The sequence below is a fragment of the Hibiscus syriacus genome, unplaced genomic scaffold, assembly GCF_006381635.1.
Source record: "Hibiscus syriacus cultivar Baekdansim isolate YM2019G1 unplaced genomic scaffold, ASM638163v2 tig00010526_pilon, whole genome shotgun sequence".
NCBI classification, from domain to species: Eukaryota; Viridiplantae; Streptophyta; class Magnoliopsida; order Malvales; family Malvaceae; genus Hibiscus; species Hibiscus syriacus.
Window position 1 is genome coordinate 12,443 of NW_024062222.1, and position 16,116 is coordinate 28,558.

General features: G+C 35.5%; 3 protein-coding genes across 3 annotated transcripts; 2 read left to right on the forward strand and 1 right to left on the reverse strand.

Moving 5' to 3' along the window:
• The first annotated feature begins 1,595 nt into the window (after window positions 1-1,595).
• On the forward strand, window positions 1,596-2,245 carry LOC120203931 (pentatricopeptide repeat-containing protein At2g06000-like). Its single transcript, XM_039204068.1, has one exon. The coding sequence runs from the start codon at window positions 1,865-1,867 to the stop codon at window positions 2,207-2,209; it is 345 nt and encodes a 114-aa protein (XP_039059999.1). The 5' UTR covers window positions 1,596-1,864; the 3' UTR covers window positions 2,210-2,245.
• Window positions 2,246-8,292: 6,047 nt separating this feature from the next.
• Window positions 8,293-9,955, forward strand: LOC120203930 (serine/threonine-protein kinase RIPK-like). Its single transcript, XM_039204067.1, has 5 exons — window positions 8,293-8,676; window positions 8,766-8,901; window positions 8,985-9,121; window positions 9,223-9,346; window positions 9,429-9,955. The coding sequence occupies exons 1-5, from the start codon at window positions 8,293-8,295 to the stop codon at window positions 9,938-9,940; spliced, it is 1,293 nt and encodes a 430-aa protein (XP_039059998.1). The 3' UTR covers window positions 9,941-9,955.
• Window positions 9,956-13,009: 3,054 nt separating this feature from the next.
• LOC120203923 lies at window positions 13,010-13,485 on the reverse strand. The gene has a single exon (XM_039204065.1). It carries the CDS (start codon window positions 13,460-13,462, stop codon window positions 13,013-13,015), a length of 450 nt encoding a protein of 149 aa, XP_039059996.1. The 5' UTR covers window positions 13,463-13,485; the 3' UTR covers window positions 13,010-13,012.
• Window positions 13,486-16,116: the final 2,631 nt, after the last annotated feature.

Below are 16,116 nucleotides of genomic sequence, written 5' to 3' on the forward strand. Positions count from 1 at the left end.
TATTTTATTTTACTTTTAGGGTAAATTACATATTTAGTATCTAAACTATCAATTTTTGTCCTTTTCAGTACCTAAAGTTTCAAAATTTTCAAAATCATAACTAATGTTTAGTTTTTGTTTCATTTTAGTACCTCATTGTTAACAATTTAACATATTCAGTAAGTAAACTATCAATTTTGTTTCATTTTAGTATCTTAATGTTAAAAACTTAACACATTTAGTACCTAAACTTTCAATTTTTTTAACTTTAAATTTTGAATAGAGTACTAAAATGAAATAAAAATTAAACTTTAGATACTATTTTGGAAAAATTAAAAATTTATATAGTAAAACGGATAAAAACTTATAATTTAAGTACTAAGCACATAATTCACCTTTATTTTTATGTACGATTGATGGTTGCCTTCAAATTTCGAGATTAAGGAGAAAATTAAAAGTAAATCCTAAATCCAATATTACAGCCCAATGGCTATTGTCCAAACCCAAACTGTTGACATAGGATCAATTGAGCTTCAATGGGTCCAAAGTTCTGGACACGAAGCCCAAGCCTTTGAACTGTTTGTTCTGTTTCGCTAAACGATAGTTAGCCTATTTAAGACGAAGAAGTGAGCGTCCTCACAAGCGACGCCGAAAACCCCAAAGACCCCATTTTTACATCAGACAAGTTAGATCTTTTTCTTTCTTGTGTCAGATTCCTTTCAATGTCAATCGTTCAAATACTCAGTTATCTTTTCAATGGTCTACTTTGGTTGTTCAATGCTTGAAATTTACCTGGTGGTTTTGGCTTTTTATGGTTACATAATCATCATTTGGTTCGAGCTTTGGATCGTTTTGTAATGGTACCGTATTTGGATTTCTCACCATCTCATGAAGGGTAGAGAGTTCAATCCAAAACCCAACTTTGAATCTGGGGTGATCTGTAAAAAAAATGGTCATTTCCAAGAAGATAATTTTGAGTACCGAGTTAGGCCTAGGTATGGTGTGGGGTTACATATGACCCTATTTTCATTCACAACCCGTGCCTCAAGGGTTCGACCCGCCTCCAAGCACTTCATTCCTCATAACCACGTTCAGTTTCACGGAGGATCTCACCCGCAAGATGTAAGGGTAGTTCAACAGCACGACGCTTGGTTTGTTAAGGTTGTTTGCACTCTGTTTTTTTATTCACAGCCTTTGAATGATTCATCTGTGGGTTATTTGAGCAAGAATTTGATACCTTCTATTGAGTTTCAAGTTGTTAAATAGATTAACCATCCGGCATTTGGGTTGAAGTTTTTCGAGTTCAGCAGGGCTAATTTTAATATTACTCATTCTTTTTGGACTTATAATTTACTTTTGAGGTCATTTTCTAATATAGGTCTACATCATTCGGCTAAATTAGTTTTTGATTATATGAGGACTGATGGGCATTTGCCTGATAGTTCTGTGGTAGGATTTATGATTTCGGCTTTTGGGAAGGCAGGCAACTTTGGAATGGCAAAGAAGTTGTTTGCTGAGATTCAGTCTGATGAAGTAGGAATCAGTGTTTTTTCTGTAAATAATTTGTTGAATATGATGATTAAGCAAAATAAACTAGCAGCAGCAGTAAACTTATATAAAGAGAATCTAGGATCGAACTTTTACTCGGATAATTGGACCTTTAATATTCTAATTCAAGGCCTTTGCAAAGCTGGGCAGGTGGATCAAGCTCGAGTTTTTTTTACGATATGAGGGGTTTTGATTGTTCTCCTGATATCCTTACCTATAATACCATTATCGGTGGGTTATGTAGGGCAAACGAGGTAGGGAGAGGTCACCCGATGTTTGTGCACCCGATGTTGTGACGTATACATCAGTCATATCTGGTTATTGCAAGTTGGGTAAGATGGGGGAGGTTTCTGCTCTTTTTAATGAGATGATTAGTTCAGGAACTATGCCTACTGCCGTTACTTTTAATGTTTTGATTAATGGCTTTGGCAAGGTTGGAGATATGCTTTCTGCTAAGTCCATGTACGAGAAGATGCCTTCTTTTGGCTGCGTTGCTGATGTTGTGACCTTCACTTCCTTGATTGATGGTTACTGTCGCAATGGAGACGTGTACCAGAGTTTGCAGCTTTGGAATGCAATGAAAGCGAGAAATATACCTCCAAATGTCTACACTTTTGCCATTACCATCAATGCACTATGCAAGAAAAATAGACTACAGAACACGAGGCTCGTGAACTTTTGAGGGAGTTGAAATGTACAAATATTGCTCCGAAACCGTTTATCTTCAACCCTGTGATTGATGGGCTGTGCAAGTTTGGAAATTTGGATGAGGCCAATCTGATAGTTGTGGAGATGGAAGAGAAGAAATGCTATCCCGATATAGTGACGTTTACTATTCTCATTATCGGGCATTGTATGAAAGGGAAAATGCTTGAAGCAATTGGCATTTTCAATAAAATGTCATCAGTTGGTTGTACCCCTGATGGTGTCACCGTGCATTCTTTAGCATCTTGCCCTTTCAAGGCCGGGATGCCTATTGAAGCCTCCCGTGTTACAACAATAGTATCACGGGACATGAAGTTGGCAAGTTTACCCTTGGATGACAATGTTTCCTTTGGGGATAAATTATTAGATATATGAGGCAAGTACATGATAGTATATATTTAAAGATAACTCTCAACCATCTGACAATGAACTTTCACGCTCATGATATTATTGATGCTCGAACTCGAAACCTTAAGAAATAATAACAATTCTTTTACCACTAAGATCGTTCGATGCGTACAACATTGCTAGCAGGGCCGATCCAATGAGTTTTAATGCCCTGGGCGAGATAACAATTTTATACTCCTATACTTGTATCGTATAATAGACAAAACATAAATAATTTTTTTAAAACAAAAATGTAATAGAAATTATAGTCAAACAATATCAATACTAATACAAACCAAAACCTACAAGGCTACAAATATCACCTAAAACGATGTCTTCGTGCATTTTTTGAAGCAAAAATCTCTATTATTTTACGATAGGGGACCTGGAACATTGTCTAGAGAAAATGGATATGATCTCTTCATGCCAACCACCTACAAGTTGTAACCAAATTTACATAACATCAAAGGTTTAGAAGAGAAAGAACGATGCATTCCTGAACTCAAAACTTAGCTCAATTCGCTCATGCAGATACTTTTTAAATGTGGTAGTTGGCAAATTCAAAGTTCGAATCTTAACATAAGTCATTATCTACCGGAAAAGTTTAACGAGGAAGTCGAAGAATAGGAAAATAGTTTCCAGATGCTAAATACAAATCCCGGGTCGATTCGATACTACATTTCGAGGATAGGTTTATCATAGGATTAGTTCATGCCAACCACCAAATTCACACACTATAGAGAAAGAATAAGCATTCCTAAGTGAACTCAAAACTCAAATGGTTCATGCAATCATCTTCAAAAAATGGCATCTAATAAATTCAAAGTTCGAATCCAAGCATAAATCCTTCCCCTATTAGATAAGTTTAACCGAGTAATCTAAGAATAAGAGATGCTAAATGCGAAAGTAGTAAATGGAAAGAATTGAAGGGAAATTGTGCACAGGTAATAAGTTTCCGACAAGTTTTCGGTAGAAAAAAACCTAGATCAAAGGTAAATATGGTTCTGTAGTGTTTAATGTTAGATTTATGATTTAAACGGATAACTACTTTGTTCAATCAAGTTCTTAAAGCAAGATCAGTCGTTGGAATCTCAAGATCAAAGTGCAAGTCAAGGTGCCAATCGAGAACAAGGTACTGATTTTATATCAAACACATGTTACACATCATTAATCATAACAAATACAAATATATTAATCAACAACTAAATCATGATTTAGGAATACATAACAATAATTAAAAATCTCGAATGCACTAAGCTTAATGTAGGAACGATAATCCAACAAGTACATTGATATATTTGTACATTGATTGGGTAATCTTATGAAAAAGAATGGGAAGGATGTGATTTTTAGTTCGTTTTCATTGAAAGCTTGAAGCTGAAACACTCAAAGAATAAGATTTTCTTACGTTATATAGCCATATGTATCAGATGTGTTCAAAGAGTTCTTTACCATTAACAACTCCCCAATGCACACCTTCTAAGTTAAGAACCAAATGAGAAAACTACCCTGGTTGACAATGGAGTAGGAAACTACCGATGAAAGTGAAATACAACCTGGTACTCAAATATGTACAGAATTAATGAAGAAAAATGGTAAATCATTCAATTCCCAATCTGATCAACCAGAGACTTCTTCAACTGGTTTAGGCGAGTAAAACCGTGTAACATAGAAATTAAGCCTTAGAAAACTGCCCTCCCCAACATGCTGTCTTGGGCCGTCGCCCATGTGGCCGGCCCTGATTGCTAGTATTGTATTCTCGAAATTTATACACTTATTCAACCATGAGATAGTGCCATCCATACATAACTTGTACCATACCCTAATCTAAATGTTTAAGCCGTAAACTATGACAAATCAAATGTTGTTTAGTATCAACAGCTTTGCTTCTTCTTTTTCCGTCAAAAAAGGTTTTTGATTGTTGGGTGAAATTACAAAGAAAGGAGGTGAGGTAGTTGCATTTTGATCAATTTGTTCACCTCAGCTTCTTGAATTCAAAGTAACTGTAACTTAAAGTAAAATTAACCGCGCAGTGACCACAATTTCACAACTATAATCATAGTAAAAACTAGTTTTATCTTCGAAAAATGCTCCCACAGTAAAAGACAATATTGCCCATTGACTTTCTTAAGATAACACACGACGAATCCTTCTCGAAAATCACACACCAACCCCATTGTTGACAAAGTTGCCCCTCCTCTCGTCTATAGATGGACAAAGACAGAAGAATCCGTCCGCCCATTTTTTGAATAAATTATACATTTAGTACCTAAATTATCAATTCTGATATGTTTTAACACTTAAACTTTCAATTTTTTAAAACCAGACCTAACATTTATTTTTTGTTTCATTTTAATACTATCAGTTGTGGTCTATTTTAGTACATAAACTTTTATTTTTTCAAAACCATACCTAACGTTTAGTTTTTGTTTCGTTTAAATATTGTGAGTTTTGGTCTGTTTTAGTACCAAAACTATCCGTTTTCGTCTTTTTAGTACTTAAACGTTAAATTTTGAACGGTGTACTAAAATGAAACAAAAATTAAACTTTAAGTATGGTTTTGAAAAAAAATAAATATTTAGGTACTAAAGCATATCAAAACTAATAATTTATATAGTAACTGTGCAATTTATCCTTTTGTAAAATATATTAAATATTAAGCTTTTTTCATTGCAACCTGCCCAAGATTCGACCACGTAAATCACTAATAATTATAAAATCATATTTGTAAAAACATTTTTTTAGAAAAATGAAAAGATTGTGAATACATGATTAAGCAGAGTTGACAGTGAAGAGATAATAAGCTGACCCCTAACCTACCAGCTTCTGGAACCACGTTTACATTTTAAATCTGAGGTCAACTCCAAACGGAAGGGATAAATACGCAGACTCTCTAGAATTAACGAAAATTGATTTTGAATAAAAAATATAAAAATGAAATATATAATAATTTTAAATTTTTAAGAGTCGATTATTTTAGTCGGTCCATCGATCCATCCCTGACTGTGATGATCCGTCGGTAGTTTGAATTATCGTGCAGACGAAGTACTCTCATTATGTCAGTTATCTTTAACAATGACAATGCAATATTAAAGTCATGGGGTCAGCATGATAACTATATTTGTATTTTGATCAATATATATATATATATATATATATATATATATATATATATATATTGAAGTAATCTTCTAGAAGATGTAACATGTATAATATTGTTTTTGAAGTTTATAAAAAATTCCGTATCTTAAATTTGAAGAAATCATCTTGATTGGTAGGGTTGAGTGTAAAATAAGTGGTATGGTTAGCATGATAAATATTAAAAATGTATATATTTTACAAATGAACCTCATGATTTTTACCTTCAGTAAATTAATACCATGTGTTTGAATTTTACTTTCAGAATTAATTAATATTTTCGCCTTTTAAATTTCACTTTTGGAATTATGTGATATTTGTTATCTGGAATCAAATTATAAACGAGTTTGTCTTTTAAGGATAAAGTACACCGTTTTTCATTGAATTATACTCTCTCTTACTTTTTTTCATTCAACTTTTAATTTGCTCACCGAACTTATAGATTGAATCATTTTGTTCACTTATCGTTTTCTCTCTAACATCCGGATGGTGTGGTATTTTTTAATATAAAACTTAAAAATATTGAAGAAAAATATAAGGTGGTCGGATGCTACCTTCGACCGCCGTAGATGGTGGTCGTTCGGTCCCAGATTTCATGGGTTGCTTCGCCTCGGCACTTGAGTCCAAATCCGTCCTCTATTTTTTGGAGCTTGCTCCGAAGTCCATGAATTCGAGATTGAAAGTGAGGAAGTCGAAACACTTCAGTCCATTTTCATAGATTTTGGGACATTTTTTGGTGAAACAACTACTAAATTTGGACTCAGGGGGTCGAGACAAACCGACCCATGAAATTAGAGACCCAACAACCACCCTCAACGGCGGTTGATGGTGGCTGGAATAAAAATGACGTGGTGGCTGGCGGGGAGAAAATGAAAAAGAGATGGAAAAAGGGTAAATTACACAATTCCTCACTGAACTTTACCCTATCTCCTATTTTACTCACCGTACTTTCAACATAGGATTCAAAACGACGTCATTTTGGTGTATATTTGAGTTTTTCCAAACGACGTCATTCTGATACTTTTGTCATGTCATAATGTCGTTAACTATATAACGACATAGTGAGCAAAATGATTCAACCTGTACAGTTCAGCGAGTAAATTTAAAGTTGGGTGAGAAAAATAAGAGAGATAGTAAAATTCAGCTGAGAAAGGTGTAATTTACCCCTTTTTTAATTTCAATATATGAAAAACAAACAAAGTCAAGGCCTCCACACACGGAGTTGGGGCAGCCGCGTCATTTCCCTTTAACCAACGTTTTTCCCCCTTAAATTATGTACTGATGTTAAATAAATTTGATAGGCGATCAATAAGATTTTTTAATTATTGATATACTTGATTTGATATGTAGATTGTATTGATTTAATAATTTCTTTTAAATATTTATAAAGAGCAAGTAATTTGTAATTTTTAAATATAATATATATTTTATTGGCTTACTAATTAATTTTTAAATTAAAAAATGTAAGCAGTAGTATATCAGTTTGGTATCTTTTAATTAAATAGTATGATTTTTAACATAGGTGTAAAAGTAAATCAAATTTACTGCTTTAACCAGCCTCTGGGTTTCAAATGAACTGATTCCACTTACCACTTTTAATAGGTCAACTTGTCTACCATATGGTTTTCAAAGGATATGATTATTTTTATTTTATTTTATGAGAATAAATTAATATAATGATAAGAATAAACATTTTAAAGAATAGTAAAATTTAGAGATAAATAAACTAAAGGGTGAAGTACACAAATGGTCACCGGCTTTATTTTGTCTCTCGATTATTAAAAGTTACAAAATAGTCCTCCGACTATAGAGTATTGTTTTATTGAGTCACCCAACTATTAAAAGTTATAAAATGGTCACCTGACTATTCATTGTGTTACAAATTCGTCATTTTCTGTTAAAAAAATTGACGACATTCTGAGCTAAACATTAACATGTTACTGTGGTATGATAAAATTTGATCCCAAAATCTCAAACGACTATCATATCTCGATCATCAAGTTAACGTCCCACTTAGACAACTGCCAACTTTTAACGGAAAAAACACGGGTTTGAAACATAATGAATAACCGAGTGACCATTTTATAACTTTTAATAGTTAAGGAGTTTAATAAAATAATGCCCTACAGTCGGGGACCCATTTGTGTTTTTTTTTTCAGGATTATATTTTTTTAATATTGTATTATCTTAATTTGTAGAAGAATTCTTCCATATATTTATACGTAGAAAAATCAAGGCGGAATGGTACACAGAAAAGACAAGAAAAGAAAGTTGTAAAACCGGTTTCTCCGCGTCTAGGAGTTTTTTGCAGTAGGTGATTTGGCGTTTGAATATATTTTCCGGTTCTTATTAAAGTCCTTCCAAACCATCGCATATTCTTCACCTTTCTCTAATATTTTTTCCAACCTAATTGTCTGCTTCTATCAAATCACTGCCTGAAACCTGTCGGCTGTACCTTTTTTATCATATATATATATATCGAGCCTGAAGAGCTGAGTTTGCAGGAGTTTACAGCACTAGATTAAGAAGAAGAAGATGGCTGTGATGAAAATCACATGGAGGTCCATCATCCCCACCTGTTCCAAGGGTGTTGTGAAACCAGAAGACAAGCCTAAGAAGGAAGTTTCAAAACAAGGTTCATTTAACAGGCTTGCCATGTTGGACTTGAGTTATCCCAGTTCAATGCTTTCTGAAGATTTGTCTACCTCGCTCGCCGGTTCAAATCTTCATATTTTCACGCTTGGGGAGCTAAAGTTGATAACCCAAAGCTTTTCGTCGTGTAACTTTCTTGGTGAAGGTGGGTTTGGACCTGTTCATAAAGGGTTCATTGATGATAAGCTTAGGCCTGGGTTGAAACCTCAGCCTGTTGCTGTTAAATTACTGGATTTAGAAGGTCTGCAAGGACATAGAGAATGGCTGGTGAGTGTTTTTGAATCGAAATATTTGCTTACACTTGGATATCGTTTTTGTTGTTGCTTGGTGGTAAATGCTTGTGTTTTGTGGAACAGACGGAAGTGGTGTTTCTTGCACAATTGAGGCATCCGCATCTTGTGAAGTTGATCGGATATTGCTGCGAAGAAGAACATAGGCTGCTGGTGTATGAATATATGCCTAGAGGCAGCTTGGAGAATCAGCTGTTTAGAAGTATGTTTTTCTCTTCAAATTACCATTCAGTGTTTAGACCAAAAACGAAAGTTAGAAATTAAAATCAATCTACTTGCTTGCAGGGTATTCGGTTTCTCTTCCATGGACGACAAGGATGAAAATTGCTCTCGGAGCTGCCAAGGGTCTGGCTTATCTCCATGAAGCAGAAAAGCCAGTCATTTACCGAGATTTCAAAGCATCAAACATATTGTTAGACTCTGTAAGTAAAAAAGACATGTGTTTTCTCCCAGGATTTTCTTCACTTTTACTAATGTTAATTAAGTTCTGAAACATGTTTTTTCTTTCTTTCTTTTGTGCCAGGATTACAATGCCAAACTTTCCGATTTCGGTCTGGCAAAAGATGGTCCGGAAGGGGATGACACGCATGTTTCCACCAGGGTCATGGGGACACAAGGCTATGCTGCTCCTGAATATGTCATGACAGGTACAAACATTTGCATAAGATTCATTCATTTTGATTATCATAGATTACAATGCCAAATCAATGGTTGGGGGTGTTGTTTCAGGTCACTTGACGGCAATGAGCGATGTGTACAGCTACGGAGTGGTACTTTTGGAGCTTTTAACAGGGAGAAGATCCGTAGACAAGAGCCGGTGTCCAAGAGAAAAGAACTTAGTGGAATGGGCAAGGCCAATGTTGAATGATCCCAGGAAACTTGACCGAATAATGGATCCTAGACTCGAAGGCCAGTACTCGGAAACCGGTGCACGAAAGGCCGCAGCTTTGGCTTACCAATGCCTTAGCCACCGCCCAAAGCAAAGACCCAAAATGAGTGATGTGGTCAAGACATTGGAACCACTTCAGGACTACCAAGACACCATGATCGGCACCTTCGTTTACACGGTTCCGACCCAAAGTGGTTCGCCAAAAGAAGACAAGGACACCGTCACTAAACAACGTGAACCAAATGAGGTAAAGAAAGAGAAATCCCATTATCAAAGAAACCTCGAACCCCATCACCGCCACCATAGGCATCTCAGATCACCGGGGATGTCTCTGATTCACCGGCAAGCGTAAGAGTATATGTTAGCCTGTTACAAAATGTAGATCTTACGGTAAATAGGCAGTCATTATTTCTTTGAAATACAATAGTTTCGTTGGCTTTGGTCAATTTATTTGTTTATGAAGCAAAAGACAAGTTCAAAAATGGCTGATCACCACCAACCCATGTCTACCAAAAGACGAAATCTTCAAAATCGTCAAATACGGCAAAGCAGGGAAACATCGTAGATGTACATTAAATCAATATTCATTTAGGGTAAATTACTTTTTTCCGTCATTCTTCTTTCTTCTCATTCCTATTTTGACCATCAAAGCTTATTTTTTTAATTTAATCACTTAACATTCGAATTACTCCTATTTTGGTTATTCCGTCATTAGATAATTTAGTCCCCTCTTTTCTTTTTTCAGTCTTCTTTTTTTTCCTTCTCTTTCTCTCTCTCTTAGCCTGAATCAATCTTAGATTTTGATCACTGTATCGGTCATCATTTTGACCAGCACCAACGCTAGAGGTCGATGAGTCCTAAATTTCCCATCAAAGTGCTAAAATCGTGAGTCCTTTTGAACACAAATATGATGTCTGTTTCATTAAAAAAACACCTCAAGATTAAAAAATATGTCGTCTGGAAACTTTAATCGATTGAACTACCATCGTTTGACATCACTCCTTATCAATAATAATGTCATTTGAGTCACTTTTTCTTTTTTTACAAGTATTTAGATTTAGTTTCTAGTAGAAACTCCACAAAAGCTTTAAAATTTCTTCAAAACTTGTGGTCTTCTCCTTCATTGATCTTAGCATTTGACAATCATACCACCTTGATTTTGAGATATATCGTTCTCCTTACCGTTGTCCACCTTTTCATCATCGGGATTTTTCATTCGACCACTAGAGCATTGAGGGTAAAAATGAGATTTATGATCGAAAATGAGTTATGAAATTTAGAATTTGATTGCGTTTTGAAATTTAGAATTTAGTCGAAACTTATGAAATTGGATGAAACAAAAGCTAAATCCATACTCATAGGATCAAAATTGGTTAATTTAAAATTTTTGAGTCTAACGGCTGCTGACAACGACAATCAACGCATTTGCCAGTCTAAAAAATTAATAAAAAAATATAAGAACAATTAAAAAGTTTAATTATTTTAAATTTTAAAAAAATTAAACTTTAATGACTAAAATATAAGTAAGAAAATAGTAGTGTGATGATTTATGTAATTTAATTTTTAAAATAGAAACTATTACAAATGTTATATTTAATTTATTAATATGGAGTAAGTATAAGATAGTATATGTTCAAAAATAACTCTCGATCATCTAACATTAAACATTCACCCCCTGACATTCCCAGTACTCAAATCTAGAACATTAAAATATAACAACAATTTCTTTACCCTACCGAAATAACTTAGTTTGTGGTTTTTTTGGGCAACTCATGTTATATTTTAATAAACAATAATTCAAATTATATAAAAAAATCCGACACCCCAATAGGTATGATTTCCTTAAAAATCACAACTGGGTATGATTGTCCCTTCCATATACAACAAATCCAGTTTTTAAGTTGATTTTCCTCAAAGTTTGTTACAACTGGGTATGAGACAAAGATCCAACCAAAACCAGACGAATAATAGAAAACTCCATAGCTATAAATCTCCCTCGTCAACCGGAAACTTATTGGGTTATAGCATAGCATAGCAAGATGGGAAAATAATTTTTATTTATATATTCTCCTATGTTTTTATTCTAACCTAAACTATTATCATAAATGTTCGAATCTTGAATCCGATGTTGGAGTAAACCGTCATTTTTATGTATCGACTCTAACAATTCACCTTCAAGATGAGTTAAGGGGATTCACTTTAGCTCTCATTGTTTATCTCGAGACAAAATTTGATTCTTTTCAAATATTTCAACTTTTTATAAGAATTACTAAATTCGTGTTTATCCAATCAAATGTTCTCTTGTAATAACTAATTTTTTGTTTTGATTATGTCGAGCATTGTCTTATAAGATACATGACATAGATGAGAATTTGTATTTAAAACTAGCCGTAGTTCATGAAAACATGTATCTTGTTGTACAATCAATTATGCAAATGAAGAGCCCTGGTCTCAAGTGGTGGATATAGGCCCATGGCTTGGGTGCTTGTGAGGTATATGTTAATGTTGTGTCATTGTCTGCAATTCGTATCCACATAATGGGTCAATATTTCCATGCATGCAGTATCTGCGGTCGAGATTATGCCCCCCTCCGAGTTTCACAGATAAGATAATATTTGTTCAAAAGATTCAATTCATTAACAATGTACTCGAATTCGGATTCTTTAAAAAAAATAATATCCTATAGATATAACTGATCGAACTCGAGCCTCTAGAGATTTTAATATCTATGAAGAAGTGTGAAACTATCTCTAAACAAGAGCCCCATTATAACTGCAGAAAAGGAATTCCAATATCAAACAGAAGTGACTAGTGGAATCAATATCAAACAGAAGTGACTAGTGGAATCTTAAAGAGGTAAGGTAACCTGGCCTAATACTCTTGTACTACACCTTATTTGATTGGTCGTAGGGAAAACGTATTTTTGAAAAATATCAGGCCCAAATATGGATCCTACTGTTGCAAAATAAAATATAAAAGAGAGAGAGAGAGAAGAAAAGGAAAGGTCAAGATATTATATGCACACCACATTTGCACTATGACTCGGGTTATTGCATGAAATGAGATCACAGAACACAAGTTTTAAGAAAATAATGTTATTCTGCCACACTTTTGTTTCCAGGAAATTTCCTGCAATTTCATTGTCTGTCATCTTCTTCCCTTTTATGTCACAAGTTCTTAAATCGCTTACCGTATAAGCCATTTTTCATAGCTGGCCAAGCTGATATTTGGTTCAAAAAGCCAGCACAAACATTACCATTTTCATACAACACTACCATATATGCAAAATCAAGAGAAAACCAAACCAAACCACCTTTCATTAGTCATATGCTCGTCAATGGATTACAAGAACGAAGGCTAAATATAAGAAACTTTGAAACCAAATCAAACTACCTTTTGAACTTGGATTTGAGAAGAATGTAATTCAGATAGAAAGAGGTGAGAAACAGCTTTCAGATCGAAGCAGATGAGGAGGGCGCTTAACTCCTTCAAGTCCAGGCAACACGCTGCTCGATTTACTCCTAAGAGGTCTGGGCGAATCCAGGCATCGACGGAGAATCCTTCCCATGGCGAAAATGGGGTGCTCCGTCTTATCCGAAGGACTCCACGCCCTAAACTTCTCGCAGAAACGGATGTGTCGTTCCAACGCTTCCTCGGCGGAGATAAGCGTCGCCGATCTCAGAGCCTCGTCTTTGACCGCCTCGATGCATAGACCGCAAATCCAACGGCCCTGGTAACGGTTCCGGACACGCGTGACGTAAGCAACGGTGCATTCCTCCGTGAAACCGCAACACTCGCATTTAACGCAGTGGGTTTCGGTCGGGGCAGTCACTTTGCTCGGAGGGTCTGGAGTGTCTGAGCCTGATATTGCCATTGCAAGGAACCAAACATCGAAAGCTCTGTTCTTTTCTCTAGATGCTTTGAAATCTTCTGCGTTAGCTTTTGTTTATATGGTGAAGTGAGTGGAACAGGGGAGTGAAAGAGACTTATATAGCACGTGGGTGAGATGAAGTGAGAAAAATCAGAACATAATGTGAAACTGTAGTGGTTTCTGCGTTTGTGGGCTGTTTCATGGGTTCTTGATCAAACCAGGGTTATAAGGTGTGGGCCTTTTTAATTTTTTTTTATTGAATAAGGATCATAAAGAAAATTTAAGATTTAGGGTTATAATCAAAGTTGAACCAATGGTGATTTGATCCAAGTACTTTCCATGCTGACCCAATTATATTATAAAGAATTAAGGGATGAAAGTTAAATCTTTTTCACCACACTCATCTTTCTCCTTCTCATCTATAACTCTATAGCTTAAAGATGCAAACTTTGTATTTTTCTGAGAGATTCGGGTCAAAGAAGATAAGAATAAGCTATAAAAATCTTTAAGCTTTAAAATGAGCTTCACATCTTTCATGAAAGATGGCGTAGAGCAAATTCGAGGTTTGTGAAAGATCTTGATCTTTAGAGTATTGTGAGCTTCATCCATAAGGTTCTAAATTCATTTTATGATTTATTACATGTTTTCCATGTTGGTTTGTCATATGACTTGGTGGGTATTTCCATTTGCAAGAGCCTTTCTCACATCGGTTTTCCCGCTTGTAAAACAACATACATAGCTGAGTGCATCCGATGGTACATCTTTGACATGATCTGGACACGATGGATAAGGAAAAAATAACAAAAACCATATATGAAGACCATAAAAGTTCATAATCTTCAAAAGTAGTAGCAATACAGGAATCATAAATCTGAAAGTTGGTACTGGGTACAGAACATCCTAAAGCCCCGAACGCAGGTGCGCAGGTGCATCCTACGAGCGAGTAATGACTCTCGGCATCCCTCGGTTCATTTTTTCGTCACCACCCCGTCAGTCGAAATGTGGAAATCCTTTGTCGGAAATGCACCCAGCCAAACATTTGGAGGCACTGTATACTGCACCTTCTGACCATTCAGTAAATCAGTCCCCAAACATGTTAATTTTACATTCCCATCTTTCTCATCCAGCTCCAGGACCTGTTTCAAGTATGCTTCAGAACAACAATGAGTATATAATTTATATTCATTGTAGGCCATTAAAAAGGAACTGTTATGGCTTGAACAAGTTCAATTGTAGGCCATTCCCGTCAGAGGTTCCCCAAATAAAAATGCCAGGTCTCGGCACAGGGTATACGATGAAGGTGAGACGCATTCCCTGACGGTAACAAGAAGTAAATACTCGTGCTAACAGGGCGATCGACTTTGTCTGCGATGAAGATTCGATCATGTTACGATGGGAAATACAGCTAAGGAAGCACTTAGAAACTAGAAAGAAACCAATTTCATGAATTCCAAGGACAATGGCAATCTGGGTGTAATTTTCAATGGAATGTGCTTTTACGGAGTGAGAAACATTCCCTTACAGACACTATAAACAGTACGCAGATAACAAAAATCTTCTGCTTCTTATTAACTTCTCACCAAAATCAATGTTGGAAAAGAATGAATTGAATTTGGCAATCACAACTAGTTCGAATACATGAATGATGTTTGGAACCGACAGATTATATAGATCAGATAGCATGAAAAGGGGAAAAAAGCTATAATCTTCCCAGAATCAAAGATTTGATCTTTGATTTACAGCGGTAGAAGTGAAAACATCAAATAAGTGGAAAAAGATTATACATGTAAACAAAAAGAGCTTACATTGGGGAGGAAGATGAGACTAGGAGAGCAAAACCGAATGATCCCTGAAAGTTTCAGAAAAGAAACCACCTTCGGGGTGTGGAGCAAGATTCAACTTCGCTGCAATCTCCGATGCAGAAGCCATGGCTTTCCCCCTGAAACTACGATTTTTAACTCTTTTTTTTCACTACAACAACCAAATTTATGTGACGCCAGACAGAACAGTGATTATCCTGTAGGCTAGTTCCAACAGACGATTCACAAGAGAAAATTCGCCCAAAAACCAGAGAAAAAAAGTCTATAGGGTTTAATAAAATATTATAAAATCAAACAAATGCAAAAAGCAGTCCACAAGCCGGACTGTTACAGCAAAAAAATCGTCTTTATTCGAATTTTGCCAAAAATAGCAAAATCCAGAAAATCACTCTAAATTGAAATTCGAAATAAAATAAGCAATCTCCCAAAAATCCGGCCTAAATCGGATTTAAATTGACTTCCTAATTAACAATCGAAATATTACCATAAATAGTAAAAAATAACTAAATCTAGTGATTCAGAGGGGAAAACGGTAGAACGGCAGAATTTGAGGTTGAAAAAAAGGCCACATGGAGCGTAGCTCAATGTGGAGAGCGTGCGCGTCGAAAAGAGCTTTCCGGATTGGGGTCTTATGCGCGATTCTGACACCTGTAGCCAAAGTTATGGCCAAAAGACTGAAACATACTCAAAACGACCCCAATGAGGAACATGTCACAATCAATTCCCGCCTTTGCGCTGATCTGCCAACTCATGGTATCTCAGCGCCATCAACGTGCAATCTGACAGCTCAGCATCATCTATCTCGGATCCCCCTGCATCATTATGTTTCTGATCCCT

Bases quoted from the DNA above. Each gene is read 5' to 3' on its own strand.
- LOC120203931 (XM_039204068.1), top strand. From the start codon at position 1,865: ATGGGGGAGGTTTCTGCTCTTTTTAATGAGATGATTAGTTCAGGAACT.
- LOC120203930 (XM_039204067.1), top strand. From the start codon at position 8,293: ATGGCTGTGATGAAAATCACATGGAGGTCCATCATCCCCACCTGTTCC. The intron at 8,677-8,765 runs GTGAGTGTTTTT...TTTGTGGAACAG, and splicing joins AAGGACATAGAGAATGGCTG to ACGGAAGTGGTGTTTCTTGC. The intron at 9,347-9,428 runs GTACAAACATTT...GTGTTGTTTCAG, and splicing joins TCCTGAATATGTCATGACAG to GTCACTTGACGGCAATGAGC.
- LOC120203923 (XM_039204065.1), bottom strand. From the start codon at position 13,462: ATGGCAATATCAGGCTCAGACACTCCAGACCCTCCGAGCAAAGTGACT.